At 52.3% G+C, this 19660-nt stretch overlaps 2 protein-coding genes across 3 annotated transcripts in view; one reads left to right on the forward strand and one right to left on the reverse strand.

The window, feature by feature from the left end:
• SYN3 (synapsin III) overlaps positions 1 to 19660 on the reverse strand; it is a 364967-nt gene that overhangs the window by 238510 nt on the left and 106797 nt on the right. The window lies entirely within an intron of this gene.
• TIMP3 (TIMP metallopeptidase inhibitor 3) overlaps positions 1 to 19660 on the forward strand; it is a 48528-nt gene that overhangs the window by 24573 nt on the left and 4295 nt on the right. The window contains exons 2-4 of the mRNA XM_040985169.1: positions 12725 to 12807; positions 18765 to 18876; positions 19240 to 19361. Of these exons, the coding sequence (XP_040841103.1) occupies positions 12725 to 12807; positions 18765 to 18876; positions 19240 to 19361 (317 nt within the window). The remainder of the gene's footprint in view (positions 1 to 12724; positions 12808 to 18764; positions 18877 to 19239; positions 19362 to 19660) is intronic.

A 19660-nucleotide genomic window follows, 5' to 3' on the forward strand; every position in this document is an offset into this window, starting at 1 on the left:
CTTGTCCGGGACTTCCCTGGCTATTTAATCCTTTCCATGCACGAAGACTTACTTAAAAAAAAATCCTGTGTACTTAACTCAAATGCAAGCACAGTCATTTAAGAGTGTGCGTAATTTGTTAAGTCACATGCAAAATCGGGTGACAATTTTGAAAACACAAGGGTGTTTTGTTTTTTGATTTTTGTTAGGGTGCCACTCAACACGCAATCTCCTCTTTTTGGGTTTTCACACTAGGGGTTGTGAGTGTATAGTGGGTAAAGTCCAGAGCTGCAGAATCAGTGGTAAAGGAACCTTCAGTAGGAAAAGGATTCCTTGTACACCGCCCTTAGAGGGCTGCAATTTGAAACTGTGTCCCAGTGGGGAAGGACCCTTGAAGTCAACCAGATGACCGAGGGAGCATGCTTGCACTCTTCCAATATGCGGTTTGGTTTAAAGCCCCAGAGGTCAACTGATTGGGTGAAGGCCAAGGGCAGGCACTTACGCAGATCATTTTCTCATCGTCAGAGTTGCATGTTGTGGTTCAGATAGTTCAGCTGCCGCTTGGGAAGCCTACATCCCAGGTTGGAATGCTTGCTTTGTGTTCCAGCGACTCTGCTTCTGATCCAGCTTCCTGACTATGTGACCTGCGAGGTCAAGCAGATGACTGCTCTAGTGCTTGGGCCCTTGCCGCCCACATGGGAAACCTGGAAGGAGCTCTGGGTTCTTGGCTGCAGCCTGGCTTGGCTCTGGCTGTTGTGGGGATTTGGAGAGTAAACCAATGGATAGAGCTCCCCATCTCCCTGTCTTTTCGGTAGAGAAAAATAAACATTTTATGATTTTATCTTTATTGGAAAGTCAGATATACAGAGAGGAAGATCTATCCGCTGATTCACTCCCCAAGCGGCCGCAATAGTTGGAGCTGAGCTGATCTGAAGCCAGGAACCAAACACTTCTTCTGGGTCTCCCACAAGGGTACAGGGTTCCAAAGCCTTGGGCTGTCCTCAACTGCTTTCCCAGGCCACAAGCAGGAAGTTGGATGGGAAGCGGGGCTGCTGGGATTGGAACCGGAGCCATATGGGATCCCAGTGCATATGAGGCAAGGAATTTAGCTGCTAGGCTACTGTGCTGGGCCTAAAATAAACATCTTAAAATAAAAGGCTCCCCAAGGGGCAGGATGACCCTGGGCTGAGTCTAAAGAATTCGAAAGAGGTGACATGGAGTGACCCTGAAGATTCCACTCAATGCAGCATCTGTGGCCTGTGGAAGGGGGCCATCTTTGTGTGCTGTGGATAAATGGGTGCTCCGAGAAGGTTCATGCAGGAAGGTCTCTGTCCTGAGTGTGGCTGTGGCTGCTTTCTGGAGTGACCTGACCAATGCTTTTGTGGGGCACGGTCCAGGTGGCCCATGAGGTCATCAGGCACGAGTCCCATAACCAGGCAGTTGGAGGAGCAAGTGGCAGGAGATGTGGTTGCCACTGGCTCCACGATTTGTGGGGCAGGGCAAATTCCTATCACCTAGGGAATTTAATATCTGCCCAGCTCAGGCTGAAGCTAGGGAAAGCCTCTTCCGCTCTCTCCAGCCAGGGTCTTCACAGGCCCTTGACCAGGTGAGTTCTGGCAGACCAGGCTGCACCCTTGGTATTCGCACGTCCTGGGCCATCCTCCTCTCCCTCCCATCATCAAAACCTAATGCCTTCTTGTTGGTCAGTGCATGGCCATGGAGCTGGTCCTGGAAGGTTGCAGCCGGCCATTTGCAGGTCACAATAAAGATAGAGAGACGAATGCAGGAGCAGTCAGGATGTGCCAAGCCAAGAATGCTATCTTATCTCACCCAATAACTATGAGCACTTGCTCTGTGAAATGCTGGGATGCAATGGTGAAACAAGACATGGTCCCAGCATAACTTAATGTGTTCTCGCAGGGCAAGAGACATTATTCAAATGAACACACAGACGTACACGAAAAGACTGGGATCATGAAACCCTTGAAGAGGGTTTCTGTTCTAGTTTGATGGGGAGGTGGCCAGGGAGGCCTTTCTGCAAGGAAGGGTCCTTTGAGTAGAAATGCAAGGCAAAGGGAAGTGAGAGGCAGTCCTCTGAAGGGAAATGTGATGCCTACAAAGCCTGTGGGACCTTGAAACCAGGCAGAATTAGGCCAAGGCTAAAGATCAAGTGTTCAGAGAGGTGAATTCTTGTTCTCTTTGCCATTTTCCTTGGCTCCTAAAGCCTCTGCCTTTTGGCCCAGCCACCCTTTGCTTGCCTGCCGGAGTGTCCTTGACCTTGCTTTGAGGGCCTCTTGGCCCAGCCAACGTGTGACTCAAGTCCTGCTAGATGAGAGTCTTAGACATCACAAGGGTTTTGCTGGGGAGTGGACCCCAATCGACAGCTCTCACCAACTCGGGCTTATTCAAATCTTTGAGTATTTGGCCTTGGGAAGTCCCCCTCCCCTCTGCATTTCTGATGTGTTTGGCCTGTTGGCTGCAAGATCAGGCTTATGACATAAGAGCCAGGAGGAGCAGCCTTGCTGTTGGGTGTATTTGAATTCCACATTGGCTTTACCACTTCTCCCAAGCTTCTTAACCATCCTGAGTGTTTCTTTCTTATGCAGCAGTGGAACTACTGCTGCACATCTTGTAAGTCTAGTTTTAGGATGAGCTACACTTTAGGTATGTGTTCATCATTGTCTTTCTACCACCCATCAGGGCTTGGCACGTAGTAGGCACTCAAGAAATGGGAATAGAATGAGAGGTGCAGGCACAGGGGGCTGCACAGAGGAGGCATTTGTAGGGGTAGGAAGTCTTTTTTTTCCTCACACTGCCAGGCCAGCACAGGTGCAGGGGTTGGTTTTGTAAATCTGTCATTACCCATCTTGACCAAAGGGGGCAGCAGTTTAATTCTTTACCTTTTTTTTTTTTTTTTTTCTTTTGAGAGGGGAGTTGGGGGCTCAGGGGTGTTCTTGGTTCTTCTCTCCATTTTAGAGTTAGTTGTTTCTGATAAGCTGTCTTGGAGCTTGAACACCTAGCATCTGGGCTTGGTTTTCTCCTTGCCCATTTCCACCGGAGTGGAGTGCTCAGGATGTGGATACCATGGTTGTCAGCTACTCAAGGCAGGGGAGGGTGGTGTTTCTGGCTCAACCAGGGCAGGGGTCACCTACTCCTGAGTTGTCCCATTTGAGCCATGTGCACTTGGAACCCATAGGGGTCCTGGTTGCACCTGTGGAAATCAAAGGTTGGGTTAAGTCTAGGCTGTTAGGGTAACATATGGAAGTGCCAGGGTTGTCCCAGAATTGGCCACACAAATCCTGCTTGCCCAAGCCACAGCTGCGTCTCCCGACCCTCCCCAGTGCACCCAGGGAACCATGTCCATCTCTGCAGGCTGCCTCTGCAAAGGCTGGTGTGCAGATGGGGGTGTGATGGGGGATGGGCAATCCCTCCACTGAGCAGCAGCCATCTGGATGCTAGACCAATCCTGTGGTCTCTGGTGCTCCTTGCAAAAACAATCCCAATTAGGAGAAAAATCAAACGCCGCAGAGGGCTGCTGAGATGTTGCCAGCCATGCTGGTCCTGCAGCTTGACCCGACCCGAAAGCTCTGCTCAGCTCTGAGAACTGTTGCAGGGCACGGTATTTTCCTGGGCACTGCTTCAAAGGGGCTGTGGTTGAAGACCAGGCTGCTATTCTGGTGGCCACTTGTGTGGGATGAAGTTTCCCAGGGCCCCCAGGAAGGGGCAGGAGCGCTGGGGCTTGGGGGCTGGGGAGCGGTCCCAGCACCAGCACCCCTTCCTCCATCTTGCCTTACTGGGTACACTTGGGTGGTCGTGAGCAAGTGGGTGTCTCAGGCCCCTTTGTAGGCTTGGGCTTGCTGGAGGCTCAAGGTTTTGCTAGGGTTCTGTGCCCTGGGCCAACCCTGAAAATCCAAGGAGGAGAATGAGGGTACCTAGCGTTTAGATGAGGACCAAAAGGTACGGCTGCTGTGAAGCGGGGCTGGCTGAAGCCAGATTTGTCTCTTGGGTTCCTTGAGGCCTGGGGGCTTGTCAATGGACTGAAGGGGCACTCCTCTGGCCAACCCTATGGGCACAGAGGCCTTCATCTCAGCCCAAGTGATGGGCAGTTTGATGGGGAGAGAAGTAAGAAAAGGCAGTACCTGATGCAGGAAGACCCAGCTAGGCATCCCCACTGCCTCTGTGGTCAAGGCTCCCCATGCCTTTGTCCCACTCAGTCTCCTGGTCTTAGCCTCCTCTTCCCCCTCCCACTTTTCCCTGCATGCCCCCCACAGACTCCTCTGGTGATTGCCCTAGTTCCTGCTGCACCTGATGTCTCCCTCCAGCACATGGCCACAGCACCTGCATCCTGGCTTCCTGTATTATGGCCCCAGCCACCTGCCTTCTCATCTCACCAGGGGAACGAGCTTCTTGAAGGGAGGGACCTTGCCTACCTGCTGCTTCCCGAACTGGCTGAGACATAGCACAGGCTCTGAAACATCCTGGCCCTCAAAAACCTCCAAAGAAATCCAGGAGCAAGCAAGAAGAGTGGCAACACAAAAATCCAAATGAGACCATCACAACACGCTGTGGCAGAGGGACAGGGAATAGGGCCTGAAGAGACAGCCTGAGCCGCTTGCTCTAGATCCCAGGGAAAGGTGATAGAAGAGGACCGCTGGGACCCAGGGTCCCACAGAGCCAGCAGCAGGTTGTAAAGGAAGAGCCTCTAGGCTACTGGGTCCTCGTCTTCTCACCTGTTGGTGAGGTAGGGGGTGGCCCTTCCTCAGAATCCCTGAGAGATAACAGGGGCCTGCTATAACAGGGTCCTGGGACTGGCCATTCTTGGGTGGTGAATCTTTAATATTTGGGAATAGATTCCTTTATTTTTTTGAAGTGCTTCCTTTTTCTTGGGGTGTTTGTAGAAGCTGGGCCTCTTGACCCTTTGCTGCAAGTGGCTAAACATGAGACCACCCCATGTTCCTCGATTGTTTAATCTTTGGTTCTCTTCCATAGTTTCATTCATTCAAAAAGCATTTGTGTGTCGGGGGAGGGGATAGTCCTACTACTTCCACGGAACTGTATGCCAGGTGTAGACTAGGATGTGAATGTCAGATTGGGATCCCAGGGGGTCCCTATTATCTGGTACTCAGTAGTATTAGTGAATACCCAAGGATGGTTGATCATTCTAGAATATGTGCCAAAAGCCAGGGAGGGGGACTAGCTTGACCAGGGGAAGGCAGACTTCCTGGAAGAAGTGTGTGGGCAGATGCTTAAGTAGGGAGTCCTTTTCTCCAAGGCCAAGGGCATCACTGGTTGGTAAAATGAGAGTAGGGGGCTGGTGGAACTTGAGCAGCAGGAGTGCCATCCATTGCTCAGATGTTGAGAATGCTGTAGGTGCTAACAAGCCTTGGGAAGGGGTGGGGTTGAGGAGACCTCTGTTTTTCTGAGAATGGGGGGGTGGTTAGGGAGAAGTGCCTCTTTCACTTTTTGTCTTTGGGGCTCAGACATTGCCCAGCTGACCACTCTTAGCAGCGTCAAAGCCTCTGGGGTCCTCAGCAGGCTTTGGCAGACATTTTTGGCCACCCTCATTGCCCCTTAGAAAAGCCAGATCATAAATGTACAAGGTGCAGGCCAGGTGGAGTCTGTTCATCCCACAGGAGTCAGCCCGGATCCAGGATCCAGCCAGCCTTGACACCTGTGCCCTGTCCTGGCTCAGCCAGCGGCTCCAAGGGGAAGGTGAGGGTGGTTGATTTTCAAAGTACTTAGATCAGATAGGAGGATGCATTACTTCCTCCCCTCCCAAGCATTTGCCTAGATGGTAACTATTAAGTTCTGTGTTTAGTAGTTGAAAACAATTGAGGTCACTCCTTAGGACAAGAAAGCAGGCGTGGGAGGGAGGTTTCGTTGGGTGCTTTTGGATCATCTCCAAGTTCCAGGCAACTGCAAGTTTCTGGAGTCTCTGCTCAACTGCTGCCCTCCATGGTTCCTTCCTTTCATATGCAACAGATGTCAGTGTGGCCCCCCAACAGCATCCTGGCCTGTTGGGGCAGAAATCCTCCCTGGGTACAAGGTGAGCAGGGCCAGGAATCTGCATGGGCCTGCCTCCCCTTGCCATGAGGCCCAGGACAGTCATGCCCGGAAAGGGGTAGGGGGACCCCAATGCAGAAAGAAGCTCTGAGGAACAGCAGCCACTGGGCCAGCTGTGAAGTTTTAATATCCTTTGGGTTTTAATAACTTTCCATGAGATGGAAACTTTGGGTTTGAAATGATTTGTAGCTTTCCAGATTTTTTGGAGAGTGAGTGTGTGTGTGTGTTTGGGTTTATTTTTAGCTGCAGGCGTTCACTGCTTGCCAAAAGACCTGCTTAGATAAAACCAAGATTCATATTTTTACCTAACGGAAAGAGTTAGTCAGGGACAGGCTTTGAACTGAAGATTCCTTATCTTGATGGGGAGTGTGTTTTAATGTCTGGCCTTGGCTTTGCCATCAACAAAAAGGGCCTTGGAAGCTGACAAGAGAAGGGCCCCGTGGGGACCGGGGTAGGAAGAGCCTGTTTTGGGGAGTGGGGGAGGGGACCTCTTCCTGGAGAAGGCTGGCAGTTGGCCCTAGCTTTGCTGAGATCCAGGCTGTGGCTCCACCCTTCCCCCATCCCGTTCCTCCCTCTCCATTTCTGTGCTCTCTCCCCCCAGCTGGATCTGATCCAAACTTGTGCTTCCTCTGGCTATGCAGGCAGCAAACTGGATGGGCTAAGGCCCAGAGCCGACGCCACCCTCAGGAGCTTTGCTCATGCCTCTGCCCTGACCAGCCTCCTCTCCTTTCATGTCCTTTGGCTCCTTGCTTCTTGGAGCTGTGCATGTCACACCTCACTGCACTGCCCACTTTTCGGGACTCTGGCCCCTGAGTTCCTAGAGGCCTCATGCAGCTCAACATCCTGTGAGCTGGGCACGTGACACAATGAAGGACTGTTGACCAGATGTTTGTCGGACCCTAGAAACTGATTAACCTTGGATCAAGTAAGGCTCGCACAGGCCCAGTGGTTTTGCAGAGATTACTTAGGAGTTGCTTATCTTTTTTTTTTAAGCTGCCCTCCATGGGTGTGGCAACTTATGTTAGCAGTCAGATGGTAAACAGTAAGGGAGCTGAGAAACTACAGGGGTTGGGAAGGCGAGGACCCAACAACCAGGTTGGCATCTCCTGAATGGTGGCCGGAGGCCCAGGGTGGGTGAGCTCCCTTGTCAGGAACTCAACATGGAATGTGCTGAGAATGAGGTGTCATTTTAGATGTCAAGGTGCAAATGTGTACTCTTAGACACATGCATGGAGGGCACAGGGGCTCTAGGTTTGATTGCAGGAAAAATATAGGTGTGGTCAATGGCACAGCTGCATATAAGTAGGTGTAAAAACCCAACACCCACCAGATTGAGTTATAGGAAGGTCCTGGGTGGCTTTGGAGGGGTTGGGGAAGGGACCTGGGCCATCCCAAGAACCCATGGAAGTGGGTGATCACCTGTAATTAATTATGCTGGGATGGGAAGTGATGGTCAAGGTCATGGCACTAGGCCAGAGACTTTATCCAGGTTCCCCCTGAGCTCTGCCAGTGCTTTGTCTCATTGTGTCATGGCCACTCCTCTAGGGGGTTCTTGATGAACTCTTACCTCCTGAGTCATTGGCAAGGATTTTTTTTCCCCCTTGGGGGAGCGCAGGGCTCTGTGAGAGATCCAGTTAGGGAAAATTCCTCTGGCCACTTCCCTCCATCTTTAACTCGTACTACCCCTGCCTCCCACATGGGCTTCATCAAGTGTCCCTAAAGAGACAGCAGACCCTGGAAGAGGACCTAAGAGCCTGCACATCAGCACCCCAAGCAAGCTTACAGGCTGCATGGCACCGGCCATTAGCTCAGCTAATCCATCAGTCTTATGACCCTCTGGGTGGGGAGAAACCCGAGGGTCGTATGGTCTGTGGTTCCTAAGGTTATTTCCCGTACTGTGAAGTAGATGGGAAGAGAGAATTAACATGCTCTGGGCCAGGCTCCCTCTGGGGTCACTTACTTTCTGTCTTTGCCATGGGCACTCTGGCCTTAGAGCAGATCCATCTTGTGAAGGTGCCAGAAGAGGAGCTTATTCCCAGGATCTGTCCTTTTTCATGTTAAGTTTTCATGGGGTCAGCATTGCTCTGACACTTCCAGAACCTTCTCTTCCCCTACACCCAAGTTCCACAAGATAAGCAAATTCAGGCTTTTGTTGGCCTGAATCTGACCTGCTGGCTGCCTGGTGCAAGGTCAGCCCCTTCACTGGGCTGGGTGAACTTACCTGCCAGGCAGGTGTGCCTTACTTCCCCTAGCTGTCCTTTCCTGAGACATTCTATAGGGCTTTCAGAAAGGATAGAAAGGGGTGGATGGGTGTGTACGTGTGTATGTATACTCACTGGAGAGAATCTGGCAGCTGGAGAAGGTGTGAGCAAATTCAAAGAATGCATCCTTGATTCCTTGAGCCAGTCTAACTGGCATATTGTGCTCCACCACCTAACCTACCTACCAGGAAGAATGTCTCAGCATTAGACTAGGGTACAAAGGGTTGGTGATGGCTGGCTGGGGGATGGAAGGAGAGAGGCCGGCAGGGGCAGCTCCAGGCTGATGAATAACAGATGTGCAGCTGGTGGGACCACACCAGGGAGGGGACTGGAGGCACAATCCTGTTTGTCGGCAGCATTTTCATTCAAAACATGTGCTGTTTGGGTGGCGCAGGTGCAGGGAGATGGCAAGGGTCTTGGAAGAGCCCAGGATGGGGAGGGAATCTGATGCCCCAGCTGGCAAGGTCTGCAGGTGTGACTGCATACCACAAAAGTGGGGAGAGGCAGCAGCCAGGGACATTTCTCTAAGGGGTGGGCTTTGTTTGCCTTGCTTTGGCAAACTCACTCATTTCCCCCCCAGAGATATTTAGAATAAGTCCCATCGATCCTCTGGTGTATTCTGTATTTACAGAACGATGTGCCAGCTACATAAACACGCGTCCTGGTCAGTCCCTCCCCGGCTACTTTTAACTTAAATCACTATTCATTCCTTGGCTCTTGAAGCTCGTCCTGCTTTTCACCACCACACCCAAAAGCTTACAGGCCCTCAGCAGGAGAAGCTCCAAGGGGTAAGGGGGCTCAGTAGTGAAGACAGATCCTGAGCCTCATCCCTCCCCCTCTACTGCCTGTTGCTTCTGCACCTTGGCGATCTGTCCTCTGGCTGGGAACTTGTAAACCTTGGTTTTCGCTGCTAGACTGCAACCTGTGGCAGCAGGAAACAGGATGTCTGTTTCTCGCTGCCATCCCCTGCTGCAGCCAGGTCGATGTTCCGCAGATGCCAACCCTGCCCACACGCTTGGTGGCTCAGCTGCTGGGGGAAATCGTTCCCAAGTGTGAACAAGAATAAAGAAAAACTGTGTCCAGCCCGGCCCCATTAGGGTACAGGGAAGGGCTGACCCTGCTGCCAATACCAAAGCTGCAAAGTTCATCTCCTGTTGTTGTTGTTGGAGAGCCAGGACCTGTGGCCACCTTCCTTGCTCCCTGTGATCCCTGGGCCAGCCTAAGTGCCTCCGGCGCACCCTTACTGCCAAACAGGAAAGTACAAAATAACACCCATGTGAGGGCAGGAGCAGAGCCAAACAGGTGGCCTCAGGGCTGGTCAGGAGGCCGTTACAGCTCTATCCTGTATCTTGGGGAGGACGTCACAGCTCTATCCTGTAGACCAGAATGCTTCAGAAATGTAGCAAAGAGAAGTTTGGTAAGGAAAACACGCCTGTGGCCTTTCCGCTGCACCACCCTGATTCTGTCTTGTGTGCAGGGACACACACATCTTCTTGTTGGGCTGGTCTCAGTCAGCCCCTCTCGGTTTATGCAATGGAACATGCCATGCACTTTTGATGGAGTAAGTATAACCTGCCACAAAACAGACACTACCCTCATTCTGGGCACGTCCTCTCTGTTGCCTGACATTTTGTAGGACTGGGATATTTCAAGCTTGCCTTGCTTCTCATCCTAGGGAGAGGAAGGTAGGCCAGGCCTTAACTTAGAATGTGTAGCAGACACTGGACCATGCTCTAGGATGGGCGAATAGCAGTGGGAGTTGTGGCTCTTCCTGGTGTGGTGGTTTTATCCTAGGAACAGTGAGAGCAAACTCCTGGACTTGGGAGGGGCCACGCACATGGAGCTCACTGCTTGGGTTTCACCCCTGCAACCACTTGACACAGTATTATTATCATTCTTACTTTGATGAAGCAGCTAAGACTCAGAGAAGTTTAGTGACTTCCCAAAGGTGACACAGCACCAGGGCTGGCTCTTCCATGCTAGGTCTTGTGGCGGTTCTAAGAAGAAAACATCTCCTGGAAGGTAGAGATTAGCATCTGGCCAAAGAGCTGGACAGATGCAGGAGGAAAGAGCATGGCCAAAGTCACTTGGTGATGGTGCGGCTCAAACTGTGGTGTGGCTTCCCGGCCATGCAAGTGTACTCTCACTACACGGTCCTCAGTGGAAAGGGGTCCAAGCTCAGGCTGTTTTTGGGTTAGGAAGGAGTTGGCTGACTATACGTGCAGAAGCCTCCCGAAGTATCCTGCTTCGTGGGGCACGTCTGTATAGGACACGTGAGGTCCAAATCAGGTCACAGTGCAACCCGCAAGGGGCAGATGTTGCTCTGTGAAGGAATCCTTCCCTGCTGGGGCCAAGAGTCCCTCCCTGGTTCATCTGCAATGTTCACAAAGCAGCAGGAGGAGAGGCCAAATCACCAGGCAGAAGCAATAGTCCAGCCCAGGCAGGTGGGCAGAGAGCTCAGCAGTTGATCTGTTAGAACCTGCCTCTGGAGTTTGGGGAGAGGAAACAGCGCCACTCCTCCCCTCCCCGACCCCCCAGGGGGCTGGGAAGAGCTCTGAGAGGATGGCTGGCTGGCTGGCTGGCTGCCCAGGAGGCTGCTGTGAAGCCAGACCCAGGGGTGACTGCAGGAGCAGGAGGGAGATTGGCTGGTGTCGTGCCTACCCCTTGTTGGTGCAGAAGACTTGCAAAGAGCCCCCTCACCGCCTCCTGAGCTTAGCTTCCAGCTTTGACTGTGGCCTCCATTTTCTGCCATTTGTGGCAAAGAAGGTCTGGAGCAGCAGTGAGTTCGGACCTCACGGTTCCTTGCAGGACAGGATTGCAAGTTCATTTGAGGAAGAACAGGCCAAAGGCCAAGGAGGGTGGGGCCTGGTGGCTCCGTAAAGATGTTTCTCTGTAAGAGCCGGGAGGCACAAAATTGGGAAATAGCATGGGGCATCCCAAGGGGGGAGAATGACGGAGTCTGCAGGACAGGCTTGGGTCTGAGTAGATTGAATATACTGGGTGTGAATGTTTTAACAAGCACTTATAGGATACTGCCTTTTATCTGGGCTCAGATAGGGAGAAGTGATTGGATCTTGGAGCAGACAGAATCCCACATGCAGGTCATTCTTTGTGCCTTCCAAGCAAAGTCACTGCATTTCCACCTCAGTGCTTCTGGCCCTGGGCTGGAGCCCCTTTTTGAATTGCTAGGTCTTGTTGTTAGGGCACTGAGCTGATGGAGGTGCCCTTCCATGTGCCAGTTTTCCAAACCCTAGAGATGCCTCTTCAACTTTACATAAAGTAGGAAGAGAAGACATAGCCTGGTAGAATGCCCTCATCTGTGCCCACATCCTCAGCTGTGTCCTGTGTGGGATGCATGCCCGCCTCTAATCTGCCCACACTGGGGCTTTTTCTTACCCACTGCTGACTTGCCCTTACAGAGAAAGTCCTCCCTTCCAGACCTCACAGTAAGACATGGCACAAGCTCTTTGGTCTAATCCCATTCCGACTCTCATGCAGACAGTTATGCCCTCTTGAGAGACGAGAGGACCAAGCTGCCACAGGACACACACGGCTTCACTTCTCTGTTTCCTTCCTTGTATCCTGTGGACACAAACTCTGTCCCTGGAAGGCAGCAGCAAGGAATACATAAGTGAAATGTAGTCCTACACATAGTAGGTGTGCAATAAACGGGAGCTGTTTGCAACAGTCCTTCTGTGGTCAGGTTGGACCAGAGGTAGAGCCGATGATATTAATGACATCTGTTTAGTCTTTCAGTTCAGAACAGTGGTATCCTCACAAGTCCTGTGTTATAGAAGAGGAATAGGTCAGTTGCTTGGCGGTGGTCACAGTAGCAAGGCTGGGATTGCAGCTGTTGGGTTCAGCCCACAAACCCGGTTGCCCATCACTTCTTTCACTGCATCCTCCGTGAGCTAGAGCAGATGCATCCCCTGTTATTTAAACACTGGGTGCTTGGGGCCAGATGAGTGCTGGGTGTGTGTGGTGGCAGGACTGAGGGCTGGGTCATATCCCATGCATATCATTGACATGTTACAGGCAGAGGAAGAGCCTTGGCAAGAATATAGGTTTGGGGGGCCATGGCCTTGGCACATGAACAAGAGTTTCTAACAGGGAAATGGCTTTGGGCTGTGGTAAGGCATAGAGTCAAGACTGTTGCTTCCCCTAGGATGGGGGTAAATGATGCCTCGCCAAGGCAGGTGATTGTGAACGAATGTGCAACTCAAAAACCAATGCTCTTGGCTCTGCATCTCCCTCCCACTTGGTGTCTCTATGAATCCTCAGTCTTACATTGTCATCTAGTCCAGTAGGTGCAGAGGTTAAAGTGCAATCCCTGACCACCAGCATGAAGCTAGGCATGCCCACCCCAAATGCTACCCCTGCTGTGTGCCCCTTTCACCATCTCTGCCTTCCTTTCTCTGCAGTGATCCGGGCCAAGGTGGTGGGGAAGAAGCTGGTGAAGGAAGGACCCTTTGGTACGCTGGTCTACACCGTCAAACAGATGAAGGTAAGTGGCCATCTTGGTCTAACTCCAGGAGGGCTTCTGGGTTTTGGCCAGGAAGAGGCAAAGTGGGTTGGAACTGGTGCAGGCATCTGTTTGGTGTCTGATGCCCCCACCCTTGGGGAGGGAGTGGTAGCTGTTACACACAGAGCCCGCGCAGGAACTGTGTCTTGGAGGTACCTGTCGGAAGGCTGAGTGGTGCAGCCAGCCAGCCAGGAGATGGTTTTGCAGGGTCTCTCCCCTGGGCTCTTCTGAGTTCATCCTGGGACTCAGCAATTCCCACAGGTCTCAGGCAGCCCCTGAGGATGTGACCCATCTGTGTCCTCTCAGCTCTTCCCGTGGAACCTGTGCTGGCCCTAGGAGCTGCCTTCCTCTTGCTTTCCTTCCCTCGCTCTGCTCACCTTCTCCCATCCCCATGAGTGAGTGATGCTCATGAGCCTCTTCCTAGGAGAATCATGATGTCCGTGAAAGAAGTGCACCTGCACCGACAACACTGTGTTCTCTGTTCTATCCTCAACTCCTCAACCACAGCCTGTTCCCCTTTCCCTGGGCCTCGATTTTGACCCCTGGAAAGAGGGAAGGATTGACTGCAGTGCCTTTAAAGTCCTTCTGGCCCAGACATTCTCATTGCCCTGGGCTGCTAAGAGGGAGCTTCTGGAGGCTCCTGGAAGGGTGCACTTGTTTTTGCTCCAACATGGAGAAGGGGGGGCCTCAAAACCTTGATGGACTCAGCACCTGATCCATCACCTTGCTGTTGTAAGCACCTCCTTATGCATGGAATTCTGGGCTGGGAGCTGAGGCACTCATTGGGAAGATAGGGAACATATCTTGGGGAACTGCATGCCTGTTAAGCACCAGCCCAAGGGGACTACAACCCTTTGATTTCTGCTCCTGTTTGCATCCCAAGCAAGCAATATGGGACTTGGCCTGCACAAAGGCCTCAGTGGGTACTTACTTAATGGGAAGTGGTAGGGAGAGAACACCTGGGCCTGGGAACTCCCTGGAGACAGTGACCCTGATGCCCTGGGAGAGTTGAGTGGGGGCAGCAGGCTGCTCCCAGGTGGGCCCTCCAGGCTGTGTGGTTCCTGTATCCCGAGGCCCGATGGGCTAGATGTGCTAATTCATGGAACCTGTTGCTTTGGATTCCCTTTTGGAAACATCCACAGCCTCCTGGTTATGTAATGTCCAGAGTCAGCCCTGGCCAATTGCCCTTGGCTGCCTAAGCTGGGTCATGAGACCAGCTTATGTCTTCAGACAGCCCTGGGGAGAGAATAGTGGGCGGAGGTGGGGAAGCCAGCAAGAGCAACAACAATCCTCTGGACTCCCCTGTGCAACCTCTGGCAGCTGGTGGGGCAGTGCCAAAGCCTGTTAGCATGAAATGCATTCACCAGCAGCCTCGGTAGGACGCTCTGGCTGTTATAGAACTGCGAGCCAAGTGGCTAGAGGCAGCTGCCATAGGTTCCACTACCTCCAGGGCCCAGAGATCAGGGTAGTGAGTGTATCCCATTCCCTGCTTATTGCTGGTAGCAGACCACCAGCTTCAGAGCACAACACTCATCTTAGGCTGGGAGACCCAGGCATCCCATTCCCCTAGGTGAGGGGTGTCAGGCTGTTGGGCGTGACACAAATTCTTCCTTTCACTCTGCCAAAGTCTCAGAGGGACGATGACTGATGCATAGTCATGTGGGAAGACAAATTGGAGGCTTCAGGAGTCCCTCTCCATCCTGGACTTCGGTCCCTCAGGCCCTTTAAGGATTCCTATCAGCATGGGTTCAGGATCCCTAGAACTGGTCAGTGCTGTTTTGCCCAGACTGGCTGCTGGGTTCCTCTGGCCTGTAGGTACCAACCTGCAAGTCTGAGAAGGTGCAGCTAGGAGCAAGAGTTGAAGCACCTTCTTCCATCCTGCCACCCCTGCTTCCTGCATCCCTCCCTTTGCCCCCAGTGCTTAGTACAGTGCTCCAAGCTGGGGATGCAAAGGTAATTGTTAACTTGTTAGAAACCTTTAATCCAGGCTAACATTGACCGAGAATTTCCTGGTGCCAGGCATTCTGTCAAGCCTTGGCATAGATCATGCCAGCTTGGTGAATGAGTTCCATGGAAGATCTATGGGAGAGATCCTGAAGCTTATAGGTGAAGTGGCTGAGATGTGCAAGGTTATAAGATAAATAGTCAAAACCATATGGCTTAAGGGTATGGCAAACAAAAAAACCAAGGTGATAGCCGAGGAGCAGACTGTCATTTTGGGGGTGCTCCCACCCCACTGTACTTTTGCCAGGGGACAGAAAGTGGGTGGTTTGCATGTTGCTGGTTTGCCATCTGATCATGTAACATCTGACGCACAACATCCTGGAAAGGGCATGCCAGAAACAGCTTTGTAGGAGGGAAGTGGGGAGGCCAGAGAAACTAGCTTGCAGGAGTTTTGGCACTGTTCCCTGGCTGGCTTTGTTCTCACAAGATCAAGAGTACCCCGGAGAGGCAGCCGGGGAAGCAAGGGCTCCCTGCGAGTAGGACCAGGGCCGCTTAGAGAATGTATGACCTGGTATGCCTGTCTGACCCCTGATAAAAGGCAGGCTGCTCCCTGCCCAGCACAGCTGCTAGCTCCAGGGCCTGGGATCTGCCTCTTGGGGCATACCTGACTAGCCAGCAACCTATGGAGTATGGGTGAGGGCACCTGGGCCATTCGAATGCCATGACAACTTACTGGAATGGAGTGGGGTCTCGGGTCCTGGGCTGTCGTGCATGTACAGAAGTTTTCAGAAGCAGCAGCTCTCACGTGCAGGGGCCTCATCTCCCACTGGGACCATGGAAAAGTGGTTGCTTGGCCAGGAGCTGTTGTTTGTACAGAGGGAGCCTGCTCTGGAGTGGGCTGCAGGGGACAGACAGCACACAGAGGACTTCATGCCCCAGCCGGTTCTGGGAGCGTTTCTGGGGACACCTATTGGTCATGTCCTTTGTATGGCTTGACTGTGGTCAGGCCAGGTCCACCAGGCCATCAGGGATGCTCTTCTTTGAGTGGCTTGTCTGACAAACCAGCAATAGTAGGGGGCAGTCTCTCTTATCTCCAGCCCATGCAGAGCTGCTCTCCGCATCCCATTTTTGGCTATCCTGGCTCCCAGGCTAGACTGGCCAGGCCATGTACTTGATGCCTCAGGCAGATTCCTAATGTTTGCAAACCTCTGCAGTGAGCCTGATGTGGTGGGCTTCTGTGAGTCCATGCTGTTCAGCAGCCTCCAGAGCCCTGCTGGTCCCAGCAGGTGTGCCGGAAACACCTGACATGGCCCACCTTGCTGTCCACACAGAGCCAAGGTCAGACACTTCATGAGAAATATGCAAATGTCCTCGGACTCCCAAACTGCTTTTTTATGTGACTCGCCCTCCCCCACCCCCAAGGGATGCTAACTTCTTGGCACCTTCGATACTTCTGAAGGACTCACAGGCCTGTGGGGTACAGCTGGGAAAGACTTGCTTAGGACCAGAACTCTGAACGAGCTTCAGCTACTTTGGCTGAGAGATGAAACTGGGAAAACACAACCCTAGGACATACAGGACCGGGTGCTTCCCTCTGTCCTTAGGAGTTGCAGGAGGATTGTTAGTTCAACTCACTTCTACTGAATGTTGTGTGCTCAGGCCCCTCCTATGTCACTTCATTCTCCCAGAACCACTTGATAAAACAAATACTGTATCCCACTTTTCAGGTGAAGAAATTGAAGTCTGAAGAGGTTAAGGAATGTATGCACCAGGGGGCTAACAGATGGCATAGGAATATTTAAATTCTGAAACCTGACTTTATAATGAATTGAAACAGGGGCTCAAGGTCATGCCCATAGAGCAGAGCAGGATGCTCCATGAGAAAGACTGGGGGAGGAAGGACTGAGTTTTCTTGCGGCTTGAGCTCCTGGCACTGGATTAGGTGACTTTGAACGTCGGCCCCCAGCATACTATCAACCTTCAATGCCATGACCCTTTCACACTGCTCCTAGACCTGGCAAACCAATGTCTCTATCTATGGCTGCAACTGCAGAGACACTTTGAGGATCAGTGTTGAGACAGAGAAAGGATTGCCACAAAGAAAAATCAATGAGCAAAATCTGCCTGACCATGTTATTTCCAGGTGTGACCCTGAGTTGGCAGGACCTGGTCATTAGTGATGTATCAAAATCCAGGCTCTCTGCTCAAGTGCTAGAAGCAGTGTGAAATACAAAAGGCAGCAGGGATGCCCAGCTGGTTCTGCCCCTTTGTATTATTAGAGTGGTTCAAGTCTCTGACCCTAAAGAGGGCTGCGTCTTACCCGGAAGACTAAGCATTGCTCAAGGGGGAAGATGAGTGTAGAATGAGCTGACCTGGCTCAGTGGAACCCTTACTTAGCCAGAACTTCAGCCACATCAAAAATGGGATGTTTCTTGGCCCAGAAGCATGTGTGAAGGTCATGCTTGTGGCGTGGTTCAAGCCCACAATGCCCTGTACCTCATCGAGCAAGTAGGCAGTGGGACTTGGCCTACCTGGATGGACAAGGGGGGCCCTTCCTGGTTCTTGGCTGTGCTTCCTCAGGGAGGTAGTGGGGCTGGGAAAGACACAGAGGAGTTTGAGTCCATGTGAACAGTGTGCCCCTCACCTCAGGCAGAGGCTCCCAGGCAGGACCAGTTGGTGGCTTTGTGAAGTGAAAGGTTTCCTTCATTGGGAAGACACAGAGAAAAAAAAAGCCTTCTGGGCTGAATGGGAGGCCTGCAGACGAGACACCCAGGAGGTGCTGTCTGCCTGTGTATTAATGACCACAAGCAAATTCATCACGCATGCCAGGGATGAAAGCAGAGAAACACTGTCCCATTGTCAGGTTTTGGGACAGGTCCAGAGACCACCCCGGCTCGCTCCTGCTGGCTCACACCCTTAACACCACTGCCCCAGCCTGCCTGACACTCCTGCACTCCCAGAGTGGAGTTAGTCTCTGTAGGGTTCCCTCCAGGCACTTGAGCACCTGCTGAGAAAGACAAGGAAGCAGCAGCATCTATGGAGATGGCATTGACTGCTTGAGAGACCCTGGGCCAGGAGTCACCCAGAGGAGGAGCCAACACAGGAGGGTGGCGAAAGCTCTGCCCTGATTGCCTGTGTGGCCTTGCACAAATCATTTGGCCTATCCATGCCTGGTGTTCTTCATGATGGTTCCTAATTATCATGAGGATGACATGGGCTAATGCTGGAGCGTGGTTTTCCCACTGGGGCACTCTTGGCCTCTGGGGCCCAGGTTTTACTTTGCTCTGGGGGCTGCCCTGTGCATTGTAAGATCTTAGCAACTCCTCTACCCCCTCTATCCAATGGCAGGTAGAACAGCCTGTAAATGTCTTCAGATGTTGCTGAATGTTCCAGAACATTACCTTCAGTTGACAGTCACTGCATTAGATAGCTGACACTTGACCCTGTTTAGCCATAACAATTTCAGCTGGTTCAGTGTGACAGCTTAAAGCAGCTTCTTGAAAAACTGGGATTTCCATATGCATGCCCCGTATACACCATCTGAGTTTCAAAGACCCTCAGAAGAAAAACATGGAGGAAACCCCTTGCACAAGCTCCACTTTAGCTGGTTGAATTCTGCCTTTATACTGAGTCCTCTGTAAAATGGGATGATAAGGAAAATCTAAAGGAAAAGCTTTCATGCACTGGGCATAGGTGTGGCATGAGTGTCAGCTAGCTGTGCTTTAAGAACTCGGGCCCAGACTGACAAGGGGCCATCTGCACGTCACTTTGCTTGGATGTGGAATCAAGGAATGTGTAGCTGGAGCAGTGGCACCGGGCAAGTGGAAGGGAGCCACCTAGGAAGGTTCTGCTGGAAGGCTCCAACCGGGCCCCTATCAGGGAGGGGGTGCAGATGGGCAGCCGTCCAGTTGGAGGATGACAAGGGCAACCAGAGGCCTTGAAGCCAAGTGCTGTAGCCTAGACCCTCCCCTTCATGAAGCTCCTTCTGTCCACAGATGTACCGAGGCTTTAGCAAGATGCCCCAAGTGCAGTACATCTACACAGAAGCTTCTGAAAGTCTCTGCGGCCTGAAGTTAGAGGTCAACAAGTACCAGTACCTACTGACAGGTAAGAGCCAGCCAGCTCCAGCACTGAGGCTTGGGCTTGGCCAAGGTCCCCAGGGTCCTGCAGACACCAGTCATTGCATAGTCAACTGGGAGGAACTAGCCAGTGATGGGCCCCTCTTGCCTGCCCAGAGCTAAGTGTGGGAGGCTGGGCTGGGGACCATTGCCACATAACTTGACCTCTTTGACCTTCACTATCATGATCAGGAAAAGGGGCTGCAGTCCACCTTACATATGACGCTAAGGATGATGAAATAAACTCCTGGGAGCTGCAAAGTCCCTAGCACAAGTCCCTAGGGAATTCTTTCCCTCTGGCTGGACCCTTGGATGAAACACCTTCCCCCTGTCCTCTTCCTCCTTGCCACAGGCCGCGTTTATGATGGCAAGATGTATACAGGGCTGTGCAACTTTGTGGAGAGGTGGGACCAGCTCACTCTCTCCCAGCGCAAGGGGCTGAACTATCGCTACCACCTGGGCTGCAACTGCAAGGTAAGTCTGGTGGGAGTGGAGGTGGGGCGGGAAGAGGGGAGGATCTATTGAGCTAGGTGCTATGCTGGGAAGGTCTTGTGTGATGGCCAGGGCAAAGAGCCAGGTCCAAGCAGGTATGGCTGGATGGTGAAGAAAGTTGAGGGAAAGAATGCCTCGTACTGTTGTTTCTAGATGCCAGGCACGAGGGTCTTAAACCTCTTCTGGTGACTGGGGGCTACAGCAGGGACAGGACTCTTAGGCTGCAGGTCCTGTCACACAGTCCCCAGTCGGGCTGTCCCTTGGGCTCCCCTCACTAACAG

This window comes from Ochotona curzoniae, unplaced genomic scaffold (assembly GCF_017591425.1).
Source record: "Ochotona curzoniae isolate NIBS_2020 unplaced genomic scaffold, NIBS_Ocur_1.0 contig_1014, whole genome shotgun sequence".
NCBI classification, from domain to species: Eukaryota; Metazoa; Chordata; class Mammalia; order Lagomorpha; family Ochotonidae; genus Ochotona; species Ochotona curzoniae.